The sequence below is a fragment of the Gossypium hirsutum genome, chromosome D01, assembly GCF_007990345.1.
Source record: "Gossypium hirsutum isolate 1008001.06 chromosome D01, Gossypium_hirsutum_v2.1, whole genome shotgun sequence".
In the NCBI taxonomy this organism is placed as follows: Eukaryota; Viridiplantae; Streptophyta; class Magnoliopsida; order Malvales; family Malvaceae; genus Gossypium; species Gossypium hirsutum.
This window is the reverse complement of record NC_053437.1, coordinates 12,442,626-12,470,053: the sequence shown is the minus strand read 5'-3', so window position 1 is coordinate 12,470,053 and position 27,428 is coordinate 12,442,626. Positions and strand designations below refer to the sequence as shown.

General features: G+C 34.0%; 3 protein-coding genes and 1 pseudogene across 6 annotated transcripts; 1 reads left to right on the top strand and 3 right to left on the bottom strand.

The window, feature by feature from the left end:
* Window positions 1–8,662: 8,662 nt before the first annotated feature.
* LOC121213848 (leucine-rich repeat receptor-like serine/threonine-protein kinase RGI4) lies at window positions 8,663–16,690 on the bottom strand. 2 transcript variants are annotated; one of them, XM_041087062.1, is made up of 3 exons: window positions 11,274–16,690; window positions 9,519–10,913; window positions 8,663–9,418 (listed from the first exon to the last, which is right to left on the bottom strand). In XM_041087062.1, exons 1-3 carry the CDS (start codon window positions 12,337–12,339, stop codon window positions 8,937–8,939), a joined length of 2,943 nt encoding a protein of 980 aa, XP_040942996.1. In that variant the 5' UTR covers window positions 12,340–16,690; the 3' UTR covers window positions 8,663–8,936. The 2 variants fall into 2 exon arrangements, with proteins under 2 accessions (XP_040942996.1, XP_040942995.1); XM_041087061.1 differs by having other exon boundaries at window positions 9,519–16,690.
* Window positions 16,691–16,912: 222 nt separating this feature from the next.
* On the bottom strand, window positions 16,913–19,652 carry LOC107922095 (protein transport protein SFT2-like; annotated as a pseudogene).
* A 716-nt stretch (window positions 19,653–20,368) lies between these two features.
* LOC107921209 (peptidyl-prolyl cis-trans isomerase FKBP16-1, chloroplastic) lies at window positions 20,369–22,553 on the bottom strand. Of its 3 annotated transcripts, none has more exons than XM_016851090.2 (8): window positions 22,405–22,553; window positions 21,764–21,937; window positions 21,603–21,637; window positions 21,385–21,478; window positions 21,193–21,253; window positions 20,963–21,008; window positions 20,660–20,730; window positions 20,369–20,574 (listed from the first exon to the last, which is right to left on the bottom strand). In XM_016851090.2, the coding sequence occupies exons 1-8, from the start codon at window positions 22,476–22,478 to the stop codon at window positions 20,497–20,499; spliced, it is 633 nt and encodes a 210-aa protein (XP_016706579.1). In that variant the 5' UTR covers window positions 22,479–22,553; the 3' UTR covers window positions 20,369–20,496. The 3 variants fall into 3 exon arrangements, 2 of the variants coding, with proteins under 2 accessions (XP_016706579.1, XP_016706580.1); XM_016851091.2 differs by having other exon boundaries at window positions 21,764–21,973; window positions 22,405–22,468; XR_001690974.2 differs by lacking the exon at window positions 20,369–20,574 and having other exon boundaries at window positions 20,826–21,008; window positions 22,405–22,538.
* Window positions 22,554–24,050: 1,497 nt separating this feature from the next.
* Window positions 24,051–27,380, top strand: LOC107922010 (heat shock cognate protein 80). Its single transcript, XM_016851835.2, has 3 exons — window positions 24,051–24,381; window positions 25,143–25,284; window positions 25,388–27,380. Exons 1-3 carry the CDS (start codon window positions 24,259–24,261, stop codon window positions 27,220–27,222), a joined length of 2,100 nt encoding a protein of 699 aa, XP_016707324.1. The 5' UTR covers window positions 24,051–24,258; the 3' UTR covers window positions 27,223–27,380.
* Window positions 27,381–27,428: the final 48 nt, after the last annotated feature.

The window sequence follows — 27,428 nt, the reverse complement described above, 5'->3', positions numbered from 1 at the left end:
CCATAAATTTCTCTATTTCACAATATTTTCATGAGATTTTACAACTTTAACAATTAAATCTTTAAACATCAAAATCACTAAAAATCACTTTACAAAATAGTCCTATTTAACAACCAAGCTTAATAATTTATCATAAAAATTCAAAAACACTTTAAAATCATCAATGTCATAATCTAAAATATTTAATATTTTTACAAATTAACCCTCGGGTTAGCTAGATTAAGCTAAAACAATCATAAAAATATAAACCACTAGAAACGGGTAAAAATTTACATACTAGGTAAGTGAATTTAACCAAGCCGAAACCAAGCTTCTTTAATGGTGTTTTTCCCTTTAAAATTTGGTAGTGGCTTTAGGAAGATGATAACTTCATTTTAGTTTAATTTGTTTTAGTTTTATTTATCTAATTACTCTTTTACCTTTAATAAAATTTTACTTAACAAATAACAAACTAATGTCCATAACCGTCCACTATATACCTATATGGTATACTTATATTTTAAGTACATTAATTACATTTCCATAGCCATTCAACACATTTAACTAATAGATACTAACTTTTATAGCTTTTACGATTTGGTCCTTTTTATTTAATTAACCAACTAAACATTAACATTTCTTACCCAAATTTTAATACGACCTTGTAATAACCCTATAAATAATAATTAATAAAAAAACTGACATACTAGTTGGAATTATGGTCCCAAAACCACTATTTCTGACACCACTAAAAAATGAGATGTTTTAACACGGTCGTGTGTGGGAATCGTGTTAAAAATTGAGACCGTGTAAGTTGTAGTCACACAACCGTGTATCTAGGCCGTGTGGACCTAAATGCAAAATCTTACTAACATTCACATGGCTATGTGGCTAGGCCGTGTAAGAGACTGAGATCGTGTGAAAATACATTAACCAAATCTACAGTACCATACGGATGTGTGGCCAACCCATGTAACAAACTCTAACTGTGTTATATTAATCACCTCCCATTTAGTAAGAGCACACGATTGTGTCATGTGCTTGTGTGTGACAACCGGTTGTGTGTTATCCCATGTGTGCCAATAGGTACTTTATTATACAAAATATAACCCCAAAATTTTACATATACCATAGGTATGCACTTAACACATTTTTAAACCTATTCAAAATGCACCAAACATATGTCAAACATATCATTTTCCTATTTCTAACCAATATGTCTCAAGGAACCATCACAAACATGAATCAATACCAATTTTATAATCCATTTCATACCAAATTAGAACTAACCATGCATATGTCTTATATGTCATCAAATACCAAATTTTCTTTCACTTAATATTGACTATAATGCCAAACCAACAACCTATGAGATTAATACCAAAACCGTGTTACATATCATACCTATATCATTGCAAATAGGCATCAAACTATTGTATCATGTCATCCAACAAACTTCACCTTCAAGCATATCAATATTTCCTATGTACCATCACATTTCCTGTATTTAACAATCACATTCGAAACTTCCATTTCAATCCATAAGTTAACATATCAACTTGCCAACAAATATAAACATTAAAGACATATATCATTTCTTCAACATCCAAAATAAACATATAATCACACTTAAACTTAGACACATGCCATATAATCGAGTTTAGAACGTTAAATCTACCAAATCGAAGGTTTGATAGTGTGAGCTCTAAGGTGATCTGATCGCCACATTCCGCAAAGGGCAACTACAAAACAGAAACGTAACCAAGTAAGCATTTTATATGCTTAGTAAGTTCATACAAACAAAAACAGTAAACTCACTTTATAGCATAATTAACATATCAAACTAGCTAATTAAACAATCTTTCTGTCATCACATTTCACAGATACAAGGTGAGTATATCATGTTCAATCATATTATACTTCATTTCATTTCTTGCTATACAGTTCAATACTAATTCATTAGAACATTCATTCCTCATTACATTATATATATCACCATTCAGTCGTCATTTCTATTATAAAACCATTTGGTTCCATTCAATGTCATTTAATCAGCATTATCAATTCTTGTCTACTACAATTACATTATTCAATCATCAAATAATATTTCAATCCACAACACATATAATCATTTCGGTCATATGACATTATCCATTTATACAATATCGAAAAATTGATTTTTTTAACTTTAACCATTTATCAATCATCATTATCCATTTGCAACAACAATTTAGCCTGATGAACTTTAAAGAACAAATACGGATATGCAGGTACCACCCAAAACACGTCTAATTGCTCAAACAAGTTAAACCATCCAAGAACACGCTTGGGAACTGAGTGTCAACCCCGTAGGCTAAACATCCCTCCAAAGACACACATAAATCACTATGAATATAAATCAGTAATTCGCAACAAATACCATATTCCAATATCATAAGTGAATATATACATCTCATTTGTCAACATCTCATCTCATATAAAACCTTTACAGCGTGCATATAATTTTATTGGCATGCCAATTGTATCCAATCCTATGTTCATCCGGGCTCAATACACATATCAAAACATTTAATTCATTTCATTCCATTTCTCACGTTTTGTACTATTCCAATCATAACTCAAGATATAATCACATACTATGAATTTAGCCCTCTTGATATCAAAAATATATATACATATGTCTTTTAACAATCTAACATAACCATGAATAAATCATATGCTCGTATAATAAATTTTACATTAATTCAATACTATATATCTATCCGTATTTACCGCATTTTCTCAATGTAGCCCTTTTCTCACCTTTTTGTACCAATTTGTAAACAATTGTAAAATGGATTCAAATATTATAATTTTACAATCCAACCACACACATTACATAAATATAATTAATTATATCATATGAACTTACCAGGGGCAAACAACAAAAGCAGGAGTGTCAGGGACTAATTTGTAATTTTTTTTCTTCAATTATTTATCGGTTCTTGATCTATATAGTAATTTATTTCCAATTATCAGTTCCAAACACTTTTAATCATCTCATTTCATATATATGATATCTTTTATTCATTTTTTTAAAAATTTCCCTAAAGTTTTACTTTTTATTCAATTCAATCTCTAAAATCGAAACAAGCATATTTTTCATATTTAAACCCTCAAACTTTTAATCCAACTTTAAAACCATCCTTATACAGCCTTCAAGCATCTAAATTTATAAGAATTTCATGTCAATTTAAACATATTATCGTTTTAATCCCTAAACTCAAAACTAACCAAATTCACTTTACAAAATAGTCCTATTTTCCATCAAAGCTTCAAACTCAACCATTTAATATTCAAAAAGCTTCAAATAAAACAATGGTAACTTTTAAAATCTTTAGCAGTTTTACGATTTAATACATGAGTTAGTTAGATTAACCTATAACGATGTAAAAAACGAGCTTAATTACCATGCACCAAGGCCGAATGAACTTGAAGAATGACTATGGCTTCTTTAGGTTTCTTTTTAGTTTTCAGTTGGGGAAAGAAAGAATGAAAAATGGATGACACATTTTGTTTAATTTTAATATAACATAAAACTTAGTTTTTTAAATTATAATATAACATTTTTTTTACTTAGGAAATTCAAACCAACCGCTATTATCATTAAAAGGTGGTAAATGTTCCATATTAACACTTGCATTATTAACTTTTAATCCATTTAGCTAGTTAATCAATAATAATTAACTCTTACGGTTTTTACAATTTAATTCTTGCACCTTAATTCATCATCCAAGTACTAAAATTTCCTGACCAAAATTAAATACACCTATATAACAACTCCGTAAATGGGTTCAGTTTATGGAAATGAGGTGTCGATACATCATTTTCCAAAACCATTGACTTTAGTGTCAAACCACTTGTACTTTAATTAACCATCCAATTAGCAAAATTTATCAAATCAAAATTGAACATACAAGGACTATTTTACTTTATTGAGAATTGATATATCCCATAGCTTGGGCTTGGTGATTGGGTCGGGTTTAGGGTGTTACACATTTCACACTTCATATGACGTTTGGTTGAGGACCGCCTTTGTTGGAGATAAATTCAACAAGTAAACAACAACAACAACACTTTCTACCTAAAACTTATCTGGCAACCCTTTAGATTTCAGCAAGCTTCTTGCCATTTCAACAATTGTTCGATTCTTATGTCTAGCCACTCCGTTTTGTTGCGGTGTATAAGGTGTTGTCAATTCTCTGTGCACACCCTGCACATCACAAAAATGATTAAATTCATTTAAAAAAAATTCTCCCCCCTAATCAGTGCACAATGACTTTATACTTTTTCCACTTTGCTTCTCAACAACCACTTTGAACTTTTTAAAAATCTCGATTATTTCTGTTTTGGAGTGAAAGAACTACACCCAACTCATGCGTCTATAATCATCTGTAAACAATAAAAATATGACTTCCACCTAATGATTCAGTTCTCATAAGACCACAAATATCAACATTTACAAGCCCAAGACACTCAGATGCCCTTATAGAGTTGCCTACAGGAAATGACTTTTTGCATTGTTTCCCAATATGCACCATTCACACAAATTTAAAGACTCATGTTTTGGCAATCCAAAAACAATTTCTTTTTGACTCAACAATTTTAAACTTTTCACTTCAAATGCACATATTGTAAATGGCATAGTTTAGACTTATTATTCTCTTTGACAATAAGAACATGGTTTTCAACACTAGAAAACTTCAAGAGGAAAAAGCTTGTTTAGTGCCATGCGAACATTAACAATAATCTTGTTCGACTTCTTATCTCTAATCACATGACCCATTATTAAACATAATAGAGTACCCACTATCCATAAGCTGCCCAATACTAAACAAATTTTAAGATAAAGTACGAATAAAATAGACATTATAATAGAACTTTATGTTACCGTAACCATTATTTATTGCAATTGTGCCATTGCCCTCAACTTGCATTTTCTTGTCATCACCAAATCTCACCTTCACCTTGTACGACTCATCTATCTCTTTGAACAAAGACTTTATCCCGGTGATATGATTTGAACAACTGCTATCTAGAAGCCAAATGTTAGCCGAAGCTATATTGTCATCTTGACAAGCCATAAATAACTTAATCTGTTCATCATCTTCTGCATAATTTGCTTGCTTATCCCTTTCTTATAATCTGCCTTTACAAGCCCATACTTGCAATAGTAACATTGAACATTATTCATGCAGTTTTCTATTTCTTAGCCATCTGCCTTTGTTTATCATATCCAACAGCTCTTCCTCTGCCTCGACTACCTCTACCATGGTAATTCCTCGTGCCACGATAATATCTTCTATATGTTGACTTCCTTTATTGCTCAAAAGAATCCCCCATCACTTGAAAGGCCTTTTCGTCACTCTTCTCATTTGCCCGATTCAATCTTGCCTCATAAGATTGTAAGGACTTCTTGGGTTCATCAAAGGAGTAAGACGCCATGTCTTTTGACTCCATAATAGTTGCAACAACATGATTAATCCTTGGAGTCAAACTCCTCAACACTTTTTCAACAATAGTTTGATCAAAATCTTTTTCTCCATAAGATCTCAGTTGATTAACGACTATGGTTGCTCTTGAAAGATATTTTTGCACTGATTCCTCAATTGTCATTTATGTCTCAAAATCTTGACTAAGGGACTGAAGCTTCACTATGATTACTTTAAAAGAGCCTTGGCATGCCATTTGCAATGTTGTCCAAGCTTCTTTTTTTTGTAATAGTTGATGCTGCATTTTTTTTAAAAAAAATTTGACTCATGAATAATCTGCTGAATAAAGAAAAATACTTTGGAGTCCTATTTTCAGTTTTCCCTCAACTTGGCCTTTTAATCATCATCATAATATTTATTCTCAACTAAGTCCCATAAATCTTTAGACCTAAAGAGCATATTCATCTTAATGATTCAGAATTCATAACTTTTGCCATGGAAGACAAGAATCGCTGATTAAGTAGCACTAAAAAATTATTGTTTATCGTCAAGAGATATTCGCCCAATAACAATTGAACATTGCTCTAATACCAAAAATGTTGGGGAAGATAACTCAGAGTATCACAAAAACACAAAAATAGGGTTTAAAATTGTAGAAGAAGTGGGAAAATTTTTAAGAGGAATTAAAACAAACAAGTGGACACAAATATGTTGAAATACTCTTGAAAGACTGATACATTTATTCAACTGAAGTCAACCCTTTATATAGGTTGTACAAAGCAACAAACTATACTATAAATAGAAAAAAAATATCTGCCACTAAACCATATCTCAACCAACTTAGAAAAATAAGGAAACAAATTAAGTAAATGTTACAACAGTCAAATATTAAAAATCACTTATTCAACAGTGCCAAACTAAGCTTACCTTTGTACTTTGAACTGAGATTTTTTTTCATTGTAAAAGTAAAAATAAAAGTAAAAGTTGGATTCTCCCAAGCTATTTATTAGTAAATGAAGCATTTCATACAAGTCAGTATTGTAGGGAAGGGAATCTTATTGCAATACATTAATTCATGAACAATGGTTTCACCATATGGATTTCTCTTTTTTGGTCTTGAGAAATTCAGCCAATAGAGATTGGCACTTCAAAATTAAGCCTACAACGAGCTTTTTCTTATATCAAATGATAATCAAGAATCTACATGGTAGGAGAAGGCTACCTTGGGAAGAGTTTTTGTAAGTATATTTGCAAGTTGACTAGTGATAGAGATTTGAGCAACACCCAATGTTTTGGCCTCTATGTGAATGCAAATAAACTTTTAAGGTGCTTCATTTTACCATGCAAAACTTGGTGTTAATAGTGAGAAGTTACCCCAAGATTGTCAGAGAGATCTTTGAAGAGCAAGAGGGTGGAGTTTGTAACTCTTTTAATAGATTGAGAACTTCTGAGAGAAAGAGTCGCTGACTTGTTAACTAGTCGTAGGATTAGTACTAGTAATGATGTTTGTTGATGAATTATATAAATGAATTATATTTTATTAAACATCTAGAAAAAAATACTATAAATAAAATATCTCTACAAGTCATTTATATAATTCATATTTGTTGATGTTTTCTAGACAACACATTGATTCTCTTTTTATAGGAAAATCAAAATTTGCTCCCATTAATCTTGTTAGAAAGTATATCTTGATCCTTTTAAAGATTTAGAAGTTAGACATAACCGCTTCTCATTCATATATTTTGAATCTTAGTTTAGTATAGATAATTGTAATAAAATTTTATAATTACCTCAGATATCTTGAACAAAATTTACTAAAAATAAAATATTTCTTTCATAAAATTCGGATTTCAATATTGCTTAATCCACTAAAAATTAGATTTGGTAATACTTTTAACCATATATGGCTCGAGAAAAAATTATATGAAACAGGGGTGTCACGTCATCTTATATTAATTTTCAATTATTTAATGACATTTCAGTAATTTTTTTCATGTTATTGATACATAATTTTAATAATTTTTTTTATCTTGAACCCTGAACTCAAACTTGAATCCCGAACCTTGAACTCCAAATCTGAAATATTGAACTCTAAACTTAACTTTTTGATTCAAGGTTCAAGATTCGAAATTTTTTTTAATATCTTTACAATTGATCAAAATAATTGCATTAAAGATCAAAACCTTAATATTCAGTCTTCCTCTATTACTTTAGGATTTTTCATTCTTTTTCCCAACATTTCTTTTGTGTTTATTTTTATTTATTATTACTTTTTGAAGTCTTTTTTTTTCTATTTTTGTACTTCAAGTAAAAGATTCACACCTTTTTCCCTCGCTGGGTTTTCTTTTTTATCTTTCATTTTAACCCTGTATTGCATTATTTAATTATGGGCTTTAGCTTAAAATCTGAAAAACATAATTGGGCTTTTATTTAGATTGGGTATTATATAAAATTGTCCATTTAGAGAATAAACAGTTCATATATAGTTTCCTTAAACTCTTAGTCTGATCACGATGATGAGGTTAGTATTGTTTGAACGGTATCGGATCAATTAATCAAATCGGTTAAATCGAATATCGGTTTAGAGAAGGATTTTGAATCAGTAAGAATAAGTTGAATCGTTTTTTCTACAATAATTTATGATTTATTATTATTTTTATCAAATCGATTGAACTAATTGAATTGGACGAGATGAACCAATTGAATTGGACGAGATGAACCAATAACTTGATCAGTTCGAGCACCCGTCCAATTCTAAAACATTGGTTTTGGTACTATTCAAATAAGTTCCGACCTCCACAAAAAAGCATACGATTTCGACAGTATGACGAAGGAACCAACTACCATCACGTGGACAGAGTTTATGTTGTGCATCAATCTTTCCCCCCGAGCCATGTTTTGGGCAAGGAAACCAAGTGAAACTAATAACGAAACACCTATAAACGCAGAAATGGATGTGATAACAATGATCAAGTTGAGTCCAAATAATGGATTAACTCTTTTAGAAAGCTTGAGAATATTTAAATGTAATGGTATTTCCACTGGATGTGCTGATGATTAGGACAGTCTTCAATACCGAAACCCAGGTTAGTTTAGCTTGGGGAAGACTTTTAACATCGCTGAATACTGTAAGTAAAGTCTTTGTCAGACAGCACATGCACATGCACATGCACATGGAACATGGGACCATGTGACCTCTTCTCTTAAGCTGGTCGAGAAACAGAGAATCTTATTCTTTGCAATAACTTCTAATTACATAAATCCAGTGCTAACAATCATTGTTTCGGCTTCTACCTGCTTGCACTCATTCTCTCAATTCTCATCTCTACTCCCAACATATTCCTCTTCTCTCTTTTTACTTTACACTTAAGTGAAATCTAAGTAATTATTAAGTATAGCATAAATTACAACTCAAACCATTTAACACTTCCCAAAGTTTCTTCTATGGACTGACTATGAACAAATTATGCACCACATAAGTAGCTACAAATTGAAACCTCCGCCTGATGATTGGATAGAATCATCCGAAAAAGCAAAGGAACAATTAGAAGATCCTCGAGAAACTACTGTTCTAGTAGGAGGTTGTGGTGATTGAGGCTGAGGGGCTGTTGAGGTTCCCTTTGATATGTCCCTTGAGGTCTCAACATGATGAATTTCTTTGAGCATTGCTACAACATCTTTCATCGTTGGACGACCGTCAGGCCGGGCACTGACACACAGGCATGATACAGCCAGTGTTTGTAGCATTTCATGCATAGCAGGGTCAGCCCTCCCTCTAAGCTTTGGATCCAGGATGTCAGATGGGTTCCGCTTGTTTGCTAAATGGTCCCGAACCCACTGAACCAAGTGTGCACCCCCCGGCAATGTTGGGTCCAATGGATGCCTTCCAGTTAGCACCTCTAAGAGGACTACTCCAAAACTGTATACATCACTTTTCTCTGTGATGCGTTGCATTGTTGCATGTTCTGAGAGTAGCCATGAAAGATTAGAACCATTAACGATTTATATGAATGAATTAAGAATAACAAGTTGATTGAACCCTGATTAGGACAAAGGAAATAATACCTGGAGCCATGTATCCATAAGAACCTGCTAGGTGTGGTCTTGGACTTAATTTGGAAAATTTATCATCTTCATTGCTTTTAATAACACGAGCTAACCCAAAGTCAGCAAGGAAAGGCTCATAGCCAGCACCTAATAAGACATTCATAGCTTTCACATCCCCATGCAAGATTGCAGGCACACAGTCATGGTGCAAGTATGCAAGGGCATGTGCCACACCCAGCATAACATCATATCTAGCTTCCCATTCTGCTCCTCCTTTGCCAGCACCATGAAGGAGTGAACTCAAGCTTCCATTTGGAAGATAATTGTAAAACAGCAGTTTCAGATTCCTGTTTGAACCCCAACCAAGAAGCCGAACAATGTTTCTGTGCCTGATTGAGCCAAGCGTCTCAATCTCAGAAGTGAATGCACCAGACTCTTCTGATGACCACATCTTCTTAACTGCTAAGGTTTCACCATTTGGAATTATTACCCTGTATACGACCCCAGAGCTCCCAGTGCCAATCACATTAGCTGAAGTTAAATTGTGGACGATATCATCAATTGATAAGTCGAGCTTCTGGTACAGGGTCACTTCCCAATTATCATCCTCCATGAGGCCATTGTTAGCAAACCGGGCACGAACTAACATGTAGATAGCCAGTAGTACAAGAACTGCACTGCCACTTATAAGGATAGACATAGCTAGCTTCACAGCTGGCCTAACATGCCTTGAATGTTCAATATCAGCTGAAGTTACAACACCATTTGAAATATAGAGGTCTTTGTTTGACTCAAGGTCACTCAATGGGAGCTTTCGGAAAAATGGGGAATTTGGAAGTTCACCAGAGAAGTCATTGAAGGAGACATTGAGAGAGACAAGGTTTTGTAGGCTTGCGAGGTTATCTAACTTACCAGAGAATTTGTTGTGAGAGAGGTCAAGTACTGCTAGCTTAGTAAGACCAGAGAACTCAGAGGGAATTTCACCGGAAAACTGGTTGCAGCTAAGATTAAGAGAAATTTCAAGTGCTGGAATCTGGCCTAGTTCCTTTGGAATTTCACCAAAGAAACCATTGTCACCCAGGTTCAACAATTGGAGCTTACTGCAGGCCAATAGCTCAGATGGAATCCTTCCAGAAAGTTGATTCCTTCCCAAATTAAGCTTGGTCAATTGAGTTAAGGACCCAATACCATGAGTCAAAGGACCTATAAGCCTGTTGTCTGAAATATCCATGTATTGTAGGCTAGTAGGCAGAGAATCTGGCAAAGAACCTGTAATCCCATTTGAATGGAGGTCAAGAAATTCAAGGTTTTGAATTCCATTTATTGATGGAGGAATTCCTCCAACAAGGCGATTGTTGCTTAAGTCAACGAAATTCAAGCCCTTCAACTTCCCTATCTCTGATGGAATTGTTCCTGCAAGTTTATTGTCATTCAAACGTAACCTGTACAGATTGGTGCAGTTTCCTATATCTGGCGGAATAAAACCAGATAAATCATTGGAAAGTAGCAGTAATTTGGTGAGATTTCTCAAAACAAAAATCTCTTTTGGGATTGAACCAAATAGGCTATTGTAGGATAGATCAATTGCCTCAAGATCCTGGCACTGAGAAAGACTATCTGGAATATTTCCAGTCAGCTTATTTTGCCAGGCAAAGAATAGAGTCAAGCTCTTAAGGTTGCCAATGAGAACAGGAATCTCACCGGAGATGGCGTTGTTGTCGATTTCCAGATGAGTTAGCTCAATGCAATTTGAAATTTCAGAAGGAATTGTACCTGATAACTGATTAACACTCAATTGAAGCTCTTGAAGCTTCAAAAGTTTTCCAATGCTTCTTGGTATGCTACCTGTCAGATGATTATCAGATAAATCCACCATAGTTAGCTCCGTGCAGCTTCCAAGTTCATCAGGGATACTACCAACTAAGTTATTCTGCCACAATAGCAGACCCTGAAGCTTGCTCAGCTGACCGACTTGACTCGGGATTGGACCGGATATAGAATTTTGATACAGGTAAAGATTTTGCAGCTCACTGCAATTACCAATCTCTTCTGGTATAGGACCTGATATCAAAGATGTATAAATGGCTATGGTTTGAATTCTTTTCAGCATTCCTAATGATGAGGGAAGACTGCCAGAAATGCTAGTTTCAGCGAGGCCTAACATAACCAAGCTGGTGCAGTTCCCTATCTCCCAGGGCAGCTCCCCTTTAAGATTTTTATTTCCACCTGCTCGAAAAACTTGTAGCTTTCTCAAGTCTCCAATGCTCTTTGGAATTTCACCGCTGAGTTGATTGTCATAGAGTGTCAGGTAAACAAGGCTGGAAAGATTTCCTATTCCCGACGGAACTTCACCTTCAAGGAAGTTTGAGTTGAGAGACAAAGTTTCCAATTTGCTCAGTCTGCAAATTTCCAGGGGGATTTCACCTGTGAGAGAATTGCCACTGAGGTCAACATAACTTATCTCATACTGATCACCGAGCTCCTTAGGAATTGTTCCTGTGAGATTGGTTGATGAAAGCACAAGGGTCTTCAAGGATTTTAGAGACTGCAAATTAGAAGGCAATGAGCCTTGCAACTCTATTGCTTTCAACCTTATCTCAACTACCTCGCCTTGTGAGTTGCAATGAATCCCAAACCATCTGCATGGAGTAGCATCTAATGAACTCCACGATTTGAGTGCATCTCCGCTGCTGTTTAAGCTGTTCTTCCATGTTAAAAGAGCCTGCCCCTGCTCATCAATCGAGTAGCAACGATAGAACAAAAGTGTGTTTATTGAGAGAAGTAAGGTGAAGGAGAAGATATTGGAGGAAAGCAGGAGATTCCTTGGTGTTGCAGGCATTGCTTAGAGAAGAGAACAGGTGATCTGTTTTGGGATTGAAGAGGGTTGAACCCCATGTTTTGTTTATAGAACAAATGCAGAAGATCTGGATCCAAGTGCACTTTCTTTTTCTAATATTATAATAGGTCTAGATGTAGTTTTTAAACAAGAGATGGTGATGCATTGCAGATGGATTTCTCATTCTTTTATTTCTTTCTTTCAGTCTTTATGTTAATTGATTTTATTTCTTTCTTTCAGTCTTTATGTTAATCTGTCAATTAAAAGGAAAGGTTATTCTGATATTCTTCCCATTCTGTACCTTTTAACATACTTTGTTTTTAAGCCTTAATTTTTTACTACAATTAACTATCAGAAAGAACCCTAAAGCACCTCTAGTATGTCAATAAACCATGGAATTTATGTGCCAATCCAATCAAGGTGGTCCATCAAATTTATGTGGTCACAGTTGACTACCAAGCCATGTGTTTGTTTCCTGTATAGTTTTCAGTTGCTTTTCTCTGATTTAACCAGCATAAGCACACATAATTTTGTTTGATACAAACCCTTTTTCCCCCTCGCAGTAATGTTTGGAGCATATGGCCATCTTAAATGCCAACTATTTTGATTTGTGTTAAAATTCTGATATCTTTTATTACTTTTTTTTCCTGCAGAGTTAAGCTAAGTGGGGGATGTTTAGTAAGTGTAAAAAGGCATTTTGGTTCGTTTATAGCACATTACAATAGTGAACATCACATGGAAGTAAGGGAATCAAGCAATAAATTTATATTTGTTTAAACACCAAAACTGGACAAATTGTCGGATAGTCTTTGCTATAAAGAAAATATATATATATATATGAAATGGAGCTTGGCCTTGAATTGAAGGGACAACCACATACCAGCTTGACAATTCTTAATTGTTATTTTATTCACTATCATCATAATCAAATTTGGCCCACTGATTAAAAAACAAAAACAATACTCAATAATTAAAATCTTTCAAGATAAACAATACTAAATCAATAACAATTATGGGCTTGAGTTTCTTGAGAAAATGGGGTGAAATTTTTATTCATATATAGTGAAATTGCTAAATATGCAGAATCATAAAACAGTGCTATTTTTGCTCTGCTCCACCTCCATCTATTGACGATACCTACCCTTTAATTTGACCATAAATTCTTACCCACTAGTATATACCAGCAAACCCAAAGTACCAATGCACATTTCTTGTAAGATTGTCAGATATTCACCACTAGATAGTGGACCCTATAAGGTTCACTTGTAATATATATAACACCAATGTCCAATACTTAAATATTTGAAACTTGTTTTTTCACAATCTCTAGCCAAGAGTTGATAGATACATGACATGTTAATCCAAGGAGACCCCCCAAAAAAAGTGGAAAGGAAAAGATGTATGAAAGCCAGAAAACAATGAAAAGAATAAAACTAAAGGGAAACAAAGCGTTAAAAGAAGAGACAAAGGGCACTCAGTTTAAACAGAGATGAAATAAAAACCATATAACAATCTAAATGGTCCCTCTTTGTCCAATTTCTACCTTTTGTTGTTCACTTTTTCTTAGTGAAACTCAACTTGGAAAACCTTTTGGTGTAAGGAAATAAAAAGGTTATGTTTGTAATATTATATTATGTTTGTGTTATAACATGAATGGGGGGGCATCATCTCTCCTTTCTTTTTTCATCTTCTGCAACAATGTTAGGTAACTTTTTCAAGTTCTGAATCAGTTGATCCACATTTAACATATACCTATAAATGAAAAAACTTGAAAGTAGTGGATCTTGATTGCAATTTTAGGGCTATACTTGTCATCTTAATTAATTACTCTTTATTTTTTTAATTTCCTTTTTAAATTAAAACAAAAACAAATCAAGAAGATGATTACAAATGGATCTATCTCTCATCACATGAACTTGATGTCTCATGTATTTATTAATTATTGAAGTTGTTTAAGCATCACAAAGATGAGCAAATGGAATCAAATTAAGCTAGTAGGCAACAAACGGTCACATGATGTGATCTTAGATTGCTGGTTTTCCTAATGGCAACTCTATAAGATTAGCTGAACAACAACAGACCTCTATTATACTTTTTTTTTTTTGTTCTCTGGTTTAAAATATATAGAGAGATTAGATAGAAGTTATATATTTTTGTTTTTGAGTTTAATTTGTTTAATCCACATTGTACCATATCAAACAACTTTGGTTCGTGGTGCATATCTTAATTAGTTTTTTGCTTGGCGTTGTTGGCATGAGACTAGCACATGAGAGGAGACATGTAATACATGAAGATGAAGATGGGCAAATGCATTCTTTATACATATATATATAGATGGAAATGATAGTAAAGAGGTGGAGGTACATGCTTGAAAGTCATGTAAGATTATAAATGGTGGAGACGGGGAAATGTTTCAATAGTTATGGAACACAATGAAATGAAGTTGACACAATAACCCCCTCCCCCCACCTCTATACTAGAGCACAACAATCTATGCACATGATGTCCACTCCACATTATCAAGGCCTAGCTAAGCTTACCTACCTCTCTTATTTATATTTATATTTGTAATTGGGATGTTTTCAGCAGTGGACCCTGAACAAATGCATGATGGAGTCGACTCCATTCCTTTTTACATTTTGTACATAGCATTAGCACCTCCTCTCCTCTTGCAGGGACTACCCAAATAATACAACAATCTTTTACTCAAAACTCAAACAAATGCCAATATACCATCCACTATTTCAATTGCTAGTGTTCCCCAAGCCTTCTAGGCTTTTCTAGCCGGCTGTAATGAATTTTTAAGTTTAATTCTCTCTCTTTTTTTGTTTTTCTCTTATCATTTCTAGTAAATATTCAATGTTGAAAACTTTGTTATACCAAATTTATTCCTAGTGTCATCAATTAGTGTCAGTTTATTTGTTTATATATATTATTGAAGATTTTCTGATATTCGATAGTCACATTGAACTCCAATTAAATCTAGAATCGAGTTAGGTCGAATCTTAAATGAGAAATAAACTCTCCCAATATTATTTTCTCTACATTCAAGACTAAATCTAAAACCTTATTTAAAGGATAACGAGCTTCTTACCACTCGTATTCTTTATAGTTTTGTAGTCTATAGTTTTTATTATTTTATTTTTGCTTTTACTTTTGCTCAATATATGCATTAAAGTTAAGCAATATGAACACTTTGTTGGCTTTCCCCATTGTCTTTTGTGATTTATGTGACAATTTCTTTTGTTCCTTGCTTTAATTTTTGGTTAATGGAGAAGGCGATCCATAGCCTTACGTTAGTGGTTATATTATACTAGTTAGAAAACAAAAAGCTACGTGTCATGCATTTAGAAGGTCGCATCATTGTCCCCTAATCACAGTATTGCCGCCCTAATCTTTCCCTAATTTCAGGATTTGGGTTCCCTACATATCCTTTATTTATTTCTTTATGATGTTACGAGCTTGACAATTATGGGTTTAAGTGAGAGAAAGCTTTTAAGCTCCGGTCAAAAATTCTGTGCTGACTGCTGACGGTTAAATCTTTGTTCTTTACTATACATAGTTTATGATATGATTTAAACGAACATGATATATAAAGACGAGGTGTTCATATAATCCTTTTTTAGATTTTGCTTACTAGTTCAAATACCCTATTTGCATCTCATTTCCTTATCTAAAAACTTAAAATAATTTGTTGAACATTTCAATTTCAGACCAGGAGTAAGGAGTTTCTGTTAAAATATTACTTAGTCAAGAAAAAGAAGGGGAAATTGATGCTGATATTGCTTCTTGTGTGAGACATCACTACTTCACTTTCCAGTCACTTCTTCATGTTTAAAACTATCCAAGCAAGCCAGAGAACAGAAAATCTTATGGCAAACAAATCAAAATCCCATTTACACAGCCCTTTCTTATCTGGTAAATTTCACTCTCTTGAATGATGGGTTAAGGTTGAAAACATAAAATGAGTTATACATGGAAAGGAATGATGAAGAATAGGAGCTCATTGTTCTTTTCTCCCAATTTTCCAAATTAAAAAACATACCCCTAATGATTGCTAGATAATATCCCATCATATGAACTGATAATATTTATTTATTTTCCAGAATGTGACATAGAAGCTACTTACACATCCATCCCATCTCCCCCTAGTCAGTTTCAGCTGTGATATTTGAGAAGCTTGAAAATCCCAAGATACTAGAATCAGATACAGCCAACACGCATTTAATGCCAGATCTACTTCAGACTTGTATCCAGATCCATGCTCACAAAAGGACGGAAGCACACATGGTCATGGATCATAGGACATTGCCAATTTGCTTCCATCAGCCAACATAAAAACACAGTACCCTATCAATCAACTAGTGCATATAATACTATAGCCTCATCTTTCACCCTTCAATACTTTTAGCTTTAGCTCTTCAACTTTGAAAGAAAAATGAACTATCTATGGTTATATAAAACAACCACAACTCTAGTCCCTTAGACTTGGCTCAGGGATACCAAATTGGTATAAATATATATATATACATGAGTAGAAAAGCCTAAACATATTGCAGACCAAAATAGACAGGAATCAAAACAATGAGTCGTGTTGTTATTAGATTGAAATTTGGTGTTAACTCGTTCCAAAAAAATTAGACACATCTAAAGGTACACTCTTCGAACTTTTTCTTTCAGGAAAATACCGGTAACAACAATAATGTGAACATGGAAGCAATAAAGCTATGTACCTAAGACCATTAAAGTCGCAACTATCAGAGATGTATACAAGGAAAAAACAAAGTCAAAGTAAACCAGGTCACCTCCCAAAACATCTCGACACTGAAGAGGTAAGAGCAGAGGTGAGAAATTTGAGCCCAGCAGACCCACCAGGGAAGTAAGAAACAGCATAGTATGCAAGTGCAAGGACCTAGAATTTTCATGGAAACAGAAAAGAAATTGATATCAAACCAGAAGATTGAACTGCCCGCTAAGTTAATTAATTATATATCAGCTGATCATTTGACAAACCTAACCTAACAAGCTTAAGGTAAAAAAAAAAAAGACATGATAAGAATAACAGACTACTACGGGATCCTTAGAATAGCGAAAATGACACAAGTAAAAGAACCAGTATACCTGAACAACAGAAAAAAGCACAGAAAGAATGTAGCTATGAAGCACCATGGAAACATACATGGTGCCCACCATACTTCCAATAAATCCTAATGTAAAAGGAAGCCTCTGCAAATATGGTGTGAAAATCCAAAATTAAAAACCAAAATGGTAAAAGATTTAGAAACAAAATATCCAAATATAGCATATATGTACCTCTTTCGATGACATGTGGGCCAACTGATTCTTTGGGCCTCTGAGAGCAAAGAATGATCCAATGATAAAGCCACATCCAAGGGTAAAGCAAATTGCAAATTTTTGGGGCATGAGCACCATGACTGGAAGAAACATGGTAAAAGCAATAAAAACAAAAAAAGACCCCAGCTGCCAGAAATAAACCAAAGTAGATGAATGCTTTTCCTGAAGGGACACTACTTGTGGCAGATTGGAGATTCCCAGGGAGATCTCTCACCCCTTTTGAAACACTGGAACACCAGGAACCAAACCAAAAAAAATTGCATTAACAGAAGAATATGAACTTATGAGCTATGCTATGTACCAATCCATTTTTATTTTAATTTAACAGGAAATGAGCTTTTAATTAAATATGAAAAAGTAATTGCTCTTTCACAACTACAGTTAATACAAAATTGGAAATATGCCAACTTATGGTAAAAGCAGCAGGTTGCTAGCATTTACATTTGGATACTAATTTCAGTGATTGTGTTGCAGTGGGGGTAATAAGGAGGAATATTACATTCTGGAGATAAATAGAAAGACAAGGAATCTACAAGTACCAGCAATTGAATTATCCTCAACTACAAGCAAAACAAGGCACCAAATAGTTCACTATTTTACTCCAGGTAGCAAACATATCAATGACCAATAGTCAAACAGGTCTTCGCTTTGGTAGAGACGCATTAAGTTCACCATTTGAACACCAGACCACAGCACTGCGAAGGACAGCCCTAAACAGCATACACGAATAACCAAGATACAACAGTTGATTTAATGATTGAACTCAGTTAACTCACAAAAGAACTGCTTCTATTGTTAGTCACATCGTTTTCAACTCATAAACTGGCAATATATACTAGATCTATATTAATCTTACTATCTACTTGTTGCTCAAACCAACCCAATTAACATTAAGTATATACATGCTCTGATAAACACTTGGTCCTATAACATAATGGAAAATAAAACTCGATCTCAAGGTTTTTATCAACTGAAAGACCTAATAATACTGTATTATTTCTTGTCCACCCATCCATCCTCCTTTTATTCTAAAACCAACTAAAGCCACAATGCCATTTTTGACAGGATAACACTCATCAGAACAGAGGAAATCCAAGCCAAGGCTTGCACATATGCTATACGAGTTCACTTCCTTTTAGGCAAAGTGATGACTGTTGACAAAATCAAACAAAGATCTTCAAACTTAATTAAATTGGCCAGAAGCATACAAATCAAAATGAATGATCATGTATCCCACTCCAATTCACCAACAACATAAACTCCACCAAGATAATGCAAAGTCAAACTTCCCATATTTTGAATAATACTTAGATCCATGATCCTAAAATCAAATTGGCGAAAAAGTAAAAATAACCATGACATAACAGTCAGTTTCACTAACAGGTTTTTTTTTAACTACATCCCACAAAATAAAACACCAATGATCCAAATCCCATTCTCCTAGGCCACAAAAACAAATAAACACAATGATCGATTTGCGATGTCAAAAAAAGAAGAAGCCCCATAGTTAATTCAACCAAACTAAACCTAAGAACACATAAAATTTGATGGCTCATATTTACAGATAAAAAGAAAAGGGGGGGATGATGAAAACTTACACATTGAAGGTACCAGTGACAGTATCATTGGCGGACCTCGCAGCAGACTCAAGATCAAACCCAAACACAGTTGTAGTTCCCTCTTCTGCTTCTTTTGAAGCAGCATATGAGTTCCAATCTGATAAAAGAGATGACCCTTCTTTTCCCCGCTCCTCCTCATTCCCACTACTGCCGCCTGAGAACCAAGCTCGCATTTTTTTTAATTTTTGGTTTTTGTTTCTTGAAAAGAAAAAAGCTCTAAAGATTCAGCCTTTCAGTTGGGTTCCTTTTTGGATGAGTTAAGGGCTGGGAACTGTGAGGTTGCTGTATGAGAATAAACCGTCCCACGAGACAGAGCTTAGTAAGGAAGGAAACTCGGTGCTTTTGGTTCCTTATTTCTGGTTTGACAAGTTAACGGTGTCGTTTTAATGTCAAAGATTTTATTTTATTTTATTTATAAATTACCGCTTATTACAACGGTATTAACGGTTGAAAAATTAAGTAAATAAAATTAATTTATAAAATCTATACATTTTTATCTTCATTTTAAAACATTTTATGTTATTTTTAACAAATTCAAGGTCACTTTGCACATTAAAAAATAGAAATAACTTTTTCTATTAAATATAAAATATAAAATATCATAAATAAATAAAAGTGGTTCATAAATGGAATAGACTTACAAAAATAAATGTGGAGTTCTTGAAAGGATAATATAGTTTTAAAATAAATAAAATAAAATAAGATTATGATAGAAGTTTTTTAATATTAACATTTTCAGAAAGGAAAAGTTGGATTCATCATTTATCACTTTTCAATGTATTGAAAATAATGTAAATAATTCTATGCCAATTGAGTTAAGGCATGAACATTCTTGCCAATACAGAAGGATATGGATTCGAATCCGCTGAAACATATTATCTTTCTATTTATGAGTTAGGGAGGGACTAGAACCCATAATGAGATTGTTCAAAAAAGTAAATAATAATAATGTAAGTGCTTTTGTTTTTCAGTTTACTCTACCACTTCTGCTAGTACTGTACAATAAGAAAATATTATCATCTCAAAGATTAAAAATAAGCTCCCACGGCTGCAGTTGCTGAGAAAATTTTGAATCTGATATTATAAGTGATGCAGTAATGTATGGCTTACAATGTCTCGTTTACGTCATTTCTTCTACTACTGGCTATTTAGAGAAGAAAAAAAATAGTTTCTCACACAACAACCTTTATAATATCTTCAGAAGCTGGACCTCAAAGATCAAAGGTTCTTTGGCATGAGATAAGAGGCTACGCCGAGGACCAAACTGCAATCAAACACAACAACAAATGTAACAAAACCGGTTTGCCTAAAATTAATGCTTTACTAAACAAAAGAATCACGATTGAAACCTCATCAGGAATCGGTTTCAAGTTTTCATTGATGTATCCCACGGAAGGAGGTATCAATGCTCTTCTCTTTCCTGAAAAGAGAAAGTACAGAACAAACAAGTGCAAATGGTGGTCAGGAAATTTGACTCAAGTGTTATTAAGTACAAAGACTAGCAACAATATTCGCCTCAACCAAGTTGCCGAAATCCATGCCCAATTATCAATGCATGTATGCACAAGACAAGATTATGGCTTTTCTGTCCGTTTTTTCCTTGTATTATTGTAGTGGCAGTAGGCAATTATAATGATCAAGAATCCAGGTACCTCCAACCTTCATGCCTGTCAAAACATCCTTCAAGCCCTTTATAATCTGTCAGATGAAGAAACTAGTTAAAGAATCCTGGATGTAAATTAAAATGGCGGTCTCGTAGGTTCTACTTTTGATGAGTATTTGCAGAATGATTGGAAATTATCTTGCCCAAGTGAAAGAATGTAGTTGGCAACAACATAGTGATGATGCTATGGTATCGACATTAACGGAAACAGGAACACACCTGGTTCTCATCCAAAGGAAGGGTGACAGGAGAGCTTTCTCCACTGAATTGATCCACAGTGCTGTTAAGTTCCCCACAGAACAGAGGCAGGTCAGATTGGACCAAACATTATGTGTTTCAACTATTGAAGTCATGAATTGATAAAAGAAACTCCACATTAGTTCAGGATTTTTGTGATTTCAAGTTTTCAACCTGTGAACAAAATATCCATTTGATCGTCGGCAGACATAGTTTACTTGTACATAGTCTCCGTCACGAGCTTCCCGTCCCTCCCCTTCAATAATTTCTAGAAAGAAAAAGCTAGGTAATTAAGTATGAACTTTATTAGAAAAACTTGAGCATTTCACTCATAATTCTTGTTTATCTGATAAGAACTACACTTTCGTGAAAGATTTGGTGTTCCATCATACCTTGAATTCTCACCCCACCGGAAAGCTTCAATGTCCTGAACACCTCAAAGTTCAACTCCAAAGTAACAATCTTCGGTGAGAACCGATGAAAATCACCAAATTGCAGAATAAAAATAATGGAATGGCTAGAAAGATAATAACCAACACATACAACAATTTACCGAATCACTTCAGGTTCATTCATATCTTGCATCGGGGCAGCAAAAAGAGGATAAATACACAATGATATGGGACTGAACCCCATAAGCTGCAAAACCACCCTCCTAGGCAAACTTTTTACTGATACAGAAGGGTGCCGGCTATGCGAGCCCTTAATCGTAACATCCTTGTGCTGTCTGTCCATAATATTACAGGCTCAGGTGCTTAGCATTCTAGCAAACGTAATATGACCATGATGGGAAATGCTACTGAAACACAAATGCATATAACAAACATACCTCCAATAAATGAAATAAGCATACACAATGTAAAGGTAAAAGTAGTCAGATTAACTCAAAAACTATGCAAATTATCCCCTGTATATTAGATTAATGAGCAAACTAGTCCTTTCTATTAAAATTTGATACAATTGACTAACAAAATGCCACACTATGCTATCATATTTGAAGGATTTCTGATGAGAAACGTAAAGGGTAGTTTTGCAAGTCTTTTGATTTCTGATTAGAATCCACCACCATTGATCTGATTTTCAAAGTAGGTAAAATTGACTAAGATTGAGAATCGTGAAGAGAAAACAAGAATGCTTTCTCTACCAGAAAATATAAGATAGAGAAGTAAAGAACTGAAAAGAAAAAAACAGTACCTTGGTGGGAAGTTAAAAGAACAGGGCAACTGTTGTAAGGTCTGAAATGGAAGAACTTGTAATTGCAGGTGCATGTCTCGTAAACAAATGAATGCTGTTTTTCAAAGGATGTAATAACGGATGAGGCAACCCCATATGCCACGCCACCATAGTTAATAAGGAAAAAGACTTAAAAGGCCTTGCAATCTGTGAACTGTCTCAACAACCTTTTTAATTCCACAGCCAATGGCCTTTTGCCACGTCAAAATGTGTTCACTCTTTTTTCCTATATTTTTCTATTTCTTTTTTAAGTTAGTATGAGTCTGTCTGACCCAGTAAAAGTGCCCAATTTTTTGGTTCACTTGATTTGTATCAATTTTCTAAATGCACAGAATCTTTTATGGTTTAATTCTCCCTCCAGTCCCTCTACTCTTCAAGCTTTTAAAATTTACTTTCTCTACTTTTATTTTATTTTCTACTTTATGTAATTTGAAAACTAAAACTCAATTAATAAACTATTAATAGATTTTTGTTAAATTTAAATATTTAATAATTTATCATGATTTAAAAATTAAAGTTGAATTTATAACACATTCAAATATAATAGAAGCTCAACTTTAAATTGAAATTAAGTGGAATTAAGTTTTAAGTCACGAGGTAAAGGGATTAAAGGCAAAATTAGATCATATTTTATTAAAAATTTAACACAAAAGCAAACCATTGTCAAGAATTTTTTTTTCTTCAAGTTAAATTGCGAAGAAAAATATTTAAATATTTTTTTTACTCTTTTGAAATTCAAATTTTAGTTTCTATATTTTTTTTGAGATATTGAGTCATTATACTCTTTTTTATTTAAAAATATTGATCTCGTTAAAGTTAACAATATCAAAACTAAAATATTTTTTTAGTCCTCAACATTTACAGTCTTTTTCGATTCAGTCCTCACATTTAAAAAGTATATAAAAATTTAATAATTATTTTTTATATATTTTAAATAAAAACATAAATATTTATATTTATATTTTAAATTAAATTTATATTTATATTTTAAAAAATAAAAATAAAAATGATTTGAAAAATATAAACAAAAATTTCAATATTAAGTATTATCAAAATCCGATTGAACTTGCTAGTCGAATGGGGAATTGATTAGGTTAACGGTTCAATGAGAGGTAAAAAATCGATTGATCCATGAACTGGTCTGGACTAGTTGAACTAGGGATGTAAATGAAACACTGGTGTTTGGAAGCTACTTGAGTTCGAGTAAAAAAAATTGAATTTGATTCGAAAATTATCGAGCTGAGCTCAAGCTCGAGCAATTTAAGCTATCGGTCGAGCCCAATTCTAGCTTAATAATACTTATTTCGAACGGCTTGTAAGCCTTATCGAGCTTTTCATATTTTTATATTATTAAAATTACATTGAATTTTAGAATTTTTATAATTTAAAAATAATTTTTAAATACCTTTATAAGATAAAGATTAAATTGACAAAAAATATAAGCATTAAAAAATTATTTTATCTTTAATATTGTTAACTTTAAAAAGAAAAAAATTAAAATTTTTAAATAAAAAATAAAAACCCCAATATCTCAAAATTAAATTTTAAATTTTAAAATATTAGAGAAAATTTTCACATATTTAAACCTACATAGTGAGAGAGAGAGAGAATAGAAAAAGTAAAACCCAAACGCACATCCCTCCAAAATTATTTGATAAAAATAGCAAAACAGAAGGATCTAGAACGAACTCTTCTTCCTATAAAGTCTCGTTACAGGGGATTTCAAGAATCCCCCAACATTAACCTAACCATTCGCTTCTGCTTCTGATATTTCTTTAGGTTCTGTTTGGTATCGTCATTTTAGATTTATCATCAATGGCGGAGACTGAAACGTTTGCCTTTCAAGCTGAGATCAATCAGCTTCTCAGCTTGATTATCAACACTTTCTACAGTAACAAGGAGATCTTTCTTCGTGAACTCATCAGCAATTCTTCCGATGTAAGCTTCTGGTTTTTTTGAGTACTTCTTTCTGCATTTTTTATGTATGATTTAACTAGTTTATGATTCTTTTTTTATGTAAAAGATCTTGTTCATTAATTTAAATACAGAAATTGTGAGCTCTTTTTTATGCTTGTTTAATATTTGTGTGTTATTTTTGTTAATTAAAGTTTTTTTTTCTTTTAGCTATATTCTTATTTGTCATGTTCTGTTTTTGGAATATAAATCTCTGTTTTATGAAATGAATACTGCTTGCTGTTAGTATGACATTGCAGTCTTTTATGGACTGCAAGAGAGTGAAGTAACTTCTTATTAGTCATGAAGAGAGTCAAATAACTTAATAATCTTTTTTTCTATGTTGCGTGGTTGGAATAAAAATCTTTGTTTTATGAAACTCAATGAAATTTGAGTCTTTCTGGTTTGTATGACGGAAATGATTTCTTATTTTATCATGTTTTGTGATTGGAATAAAAAATCTCTGTTTTATGAAACTCGATGAATCCTACTTGCTGTTAGTATGGCATTTGGGTTTGTATGACTCTAAGAGATTGAAATGAGAATGTATAACAAATGGAAATGAGCGAAATAGTTTCTTATTTATGTTTTGTAATGAAGATCTCTGTTTTATGGAACTCAATGAGTTCTACTTGATGTTAGTATCATATTTGAGTCTTATTTAGTTTGTATGACATGATGGTAATGAATGGGATTTGACTTCGTATTGGTTTTTAATTGTTTTAATATTGTAAATGTGCTTGTAGGCCTTAGACAAGATCAGATTTGAGTCTTTGACAGACAAGAGCAAGCTTGATGCTCAGCCAGAGTTGTTCATTCATATTGTGCCAGACAAGACTAATAACACCCTATCAATCATTGATAGTGGTGTTGGCATGACCAAGGCTGGTAAGTGATTTGTAATTTATTGATTACTTGTATATTTATTGGTGTATTGTTGTCTTTCAAGTAAAAAGAGGTGGTTAATGTGAATGCTCGTCTGGTATTGCAGATTTGGTGAACAATTTGGGTACCATCGCAAGGTCTGGTACCAAGGAGTTCATGGAGGCATTGGCTGCTGGTGCAGATGTTAGTATGATCGGACAATTTGGTGTTGGTTTCTACTCAGCTTATTTGGTTGCTGAGAAAGTTGTTGTTACCACAAAGCACAATGACGATGAGCAGTATGTGTGGGAGTCTCAAGCTGGGGGGTCGTTCACTGTCACTAGGGATACCACTGGAGAGAGCATTGGTAGAGGTACTAAGATCACTCTTTTCTTGAAAGAGGATCAGCTTGAGTATCTTGAGGAACGACGACTCAAGGATTTGATTAAGAAACACTCTGAATTCATTAGCTATCCTATTTCTCTTTGGATTGAGAAGACAATTGAGAAAGAGATTTCTGATGATGAGGATGAGGAGGAAAAGAAGGATGAAGAAGGCAAAGTTGAGGATGTTGATGAGGAGAAGGAGAAGGAAGAGAAGAAAAAGAAGAAGATTAAGGAGGTGTCACATGAGTGGTCATTGGTTAACAAGCAGAAGCCCATTTGGATGAGGAAGCCAGAGGAAATTACCAAGGAGGAATATGCTGCTTTCTACAAGAGTCTTACGAATGACTGGGAAGAGCATTTGGCTGTCAAGCACTTTTCAGTTGAGGGGCAGCTTGAGTTCAAGGCTATCCTCTTTGTTCCTAAGAGGGCTCCTTTTGACCTCTTTGACACAAGGAAAAAGCCAAACAACATCAAGCTTTATGTCAGACGTGTCTTTATCATGGACAACTGTGAAGAGCTGATCCCTGAATTCCTTGGCTTTGTGAAGGGTATTGTTGACTCAGAGGACCTTCCTCTCAACATCTCGAGAGAAATGTTGCAGCAAAACAAGATTTTGAAGGTTATTCGCAAGAACTTGGTGAAGAAGTGCATCGAGCTCTTCTTTGAAATTGCTGAGAACAAAGAAGATTACAACAAGTTCTATGAGGCTTTCTCGAAGAACCTCAAGCTTGGTATCCATGAGGACTCTCAAAACAGAAACAAGATTGCTGAATTGCTCCGGTATCACTCTACCAAGAGTGGTGATGAGATGACCAGCTTGAAGGACTATGTGACCAGAATGAAGGAGGGTCAGAATGACATCTATTACATCACTGGTGAGAGCAAAAAGGCTGTTGAGAACTCTCCCTTCCTTGAGAAGTTAAAGAAGAAGGGTTATGAGGTTCTCTTCATGGTTGATGCTATTGATGAGTATGCAGTTGGTCAGCTCAAGGAATTTGAGGGCAAAAAGCTTGTGTCTGCAACCAAAGAAGGTTTGAAACTTGACGAGAGCGAAGATGAGAAGAAAAAGAAGGAAGCTTTGAAGGAAAAGTTTGAGGGTCTCTGCAAGGTTATCAAGGATGTATTAGGCGACAAGGTTGAAAAGGTTATAGTATCTGACCGTGTGGTTGATTCTCCTTGCTGTTTGGTCACTGGTGAGTATGGTTGGACTGCCAACATGGAGAGAATCATGAAGGCCCAAGCTTTGAGGGATAACAGTATGGCAGGATACATGTCAAGCAAGAAGACGATGGAGATCAACCCCGAGAATCCCATCATGGAAGAGCTGAGAAAGAGAGCTGATGCTGACAAGAATGACAAGTCTGTGAAGGACCTTGTTCTGCTCCTCTTTGAGACTGCTCTCCTCACCTCTGGCTTCAGCCTTGATGATCCAAACACCTTCGGCAACAGAATTCACAGGATGTTGAAACTTGGGTTGAGCATCGACGAGGATGCTGGTGATGCAGATGCTGATGCTGACATGCCCCCATTGGAGGATGCAGATGGCGAGGGCAGCAAGATGGAGGAAGTTGACTAAAATCTTAACCATTATTTTGATGCCAACATTTACTAGTATGATCTCTATTTTGAACGTTCCCTTAGCTTTTATGGTTTTGCAACCTACAGAGGTTTTGGTTATTTTGTCAAACTCTTAAAATGTAGTTTGTTTTTGGAATATATTATATGGTTCTTTTAGTATTTTGCTAATACTAAACTTTCTGTTCAACACAAAACCTATATGCG

Bases quoted from the DNA above. Each gene is read 5' to 3' on its own strand.
- LOC121213848 (XM_041087061.1), bottom strand. From the start codon at position 12,339: ATGCCTGCAACACCAAGGAATCTCCTGCTTTCCTCCAATATCTTCTCC. The intron at 9,419-9,518 runs GTATTATTTCCT...GGCTACTCTCAG, and splicing joins TTATGGATACATGGCTCCAG to AACATGCAACAATGCAACGC.
- LOC107921209 (XM_016851090.2), bottom strand. From the start codon at position 22,478: ATGCACCTGCAATTACAAGTTCTTCCATTTCAGACCTTACAACAGTTG. The intron at 21,638-21,763 runs GTAAATTGTTGT...TGAGGTGTTCAG, and splicing joins AATGAACCTGAAGTGATTCG to GACATTGAAGCTTTCCGGTG. The intron at 21,254-21,384 runs GTTGAAAACTTG...GGAACTTAACAG, and splicing joins AATGGATATTTTGTTCACAG to CACTGTGGATCAATTCAGTG.
- LOC107922010 (XM_016851835.2), top strand. From the start codon at position 24,259: ATGGCGGAGACTGAAACGTTTGCCTTTCAAGCTGAGATCAATCAGCTT. The intron at 24,382-25,142 runs GTAAGCTTCTGG...ATGTGCTTGTAG, and splicing joins TCATCAGCAATTCTTCCGAT to GCCTTAGACAAGATCAGATT. The intron at 25,285-25,387 runs GTAAGTGATTTG...CTGGTATTGCAG, and splicing joins TGTTGGCATGACCAAGGCTG to ATTTGGTGAACAATTTGGGT.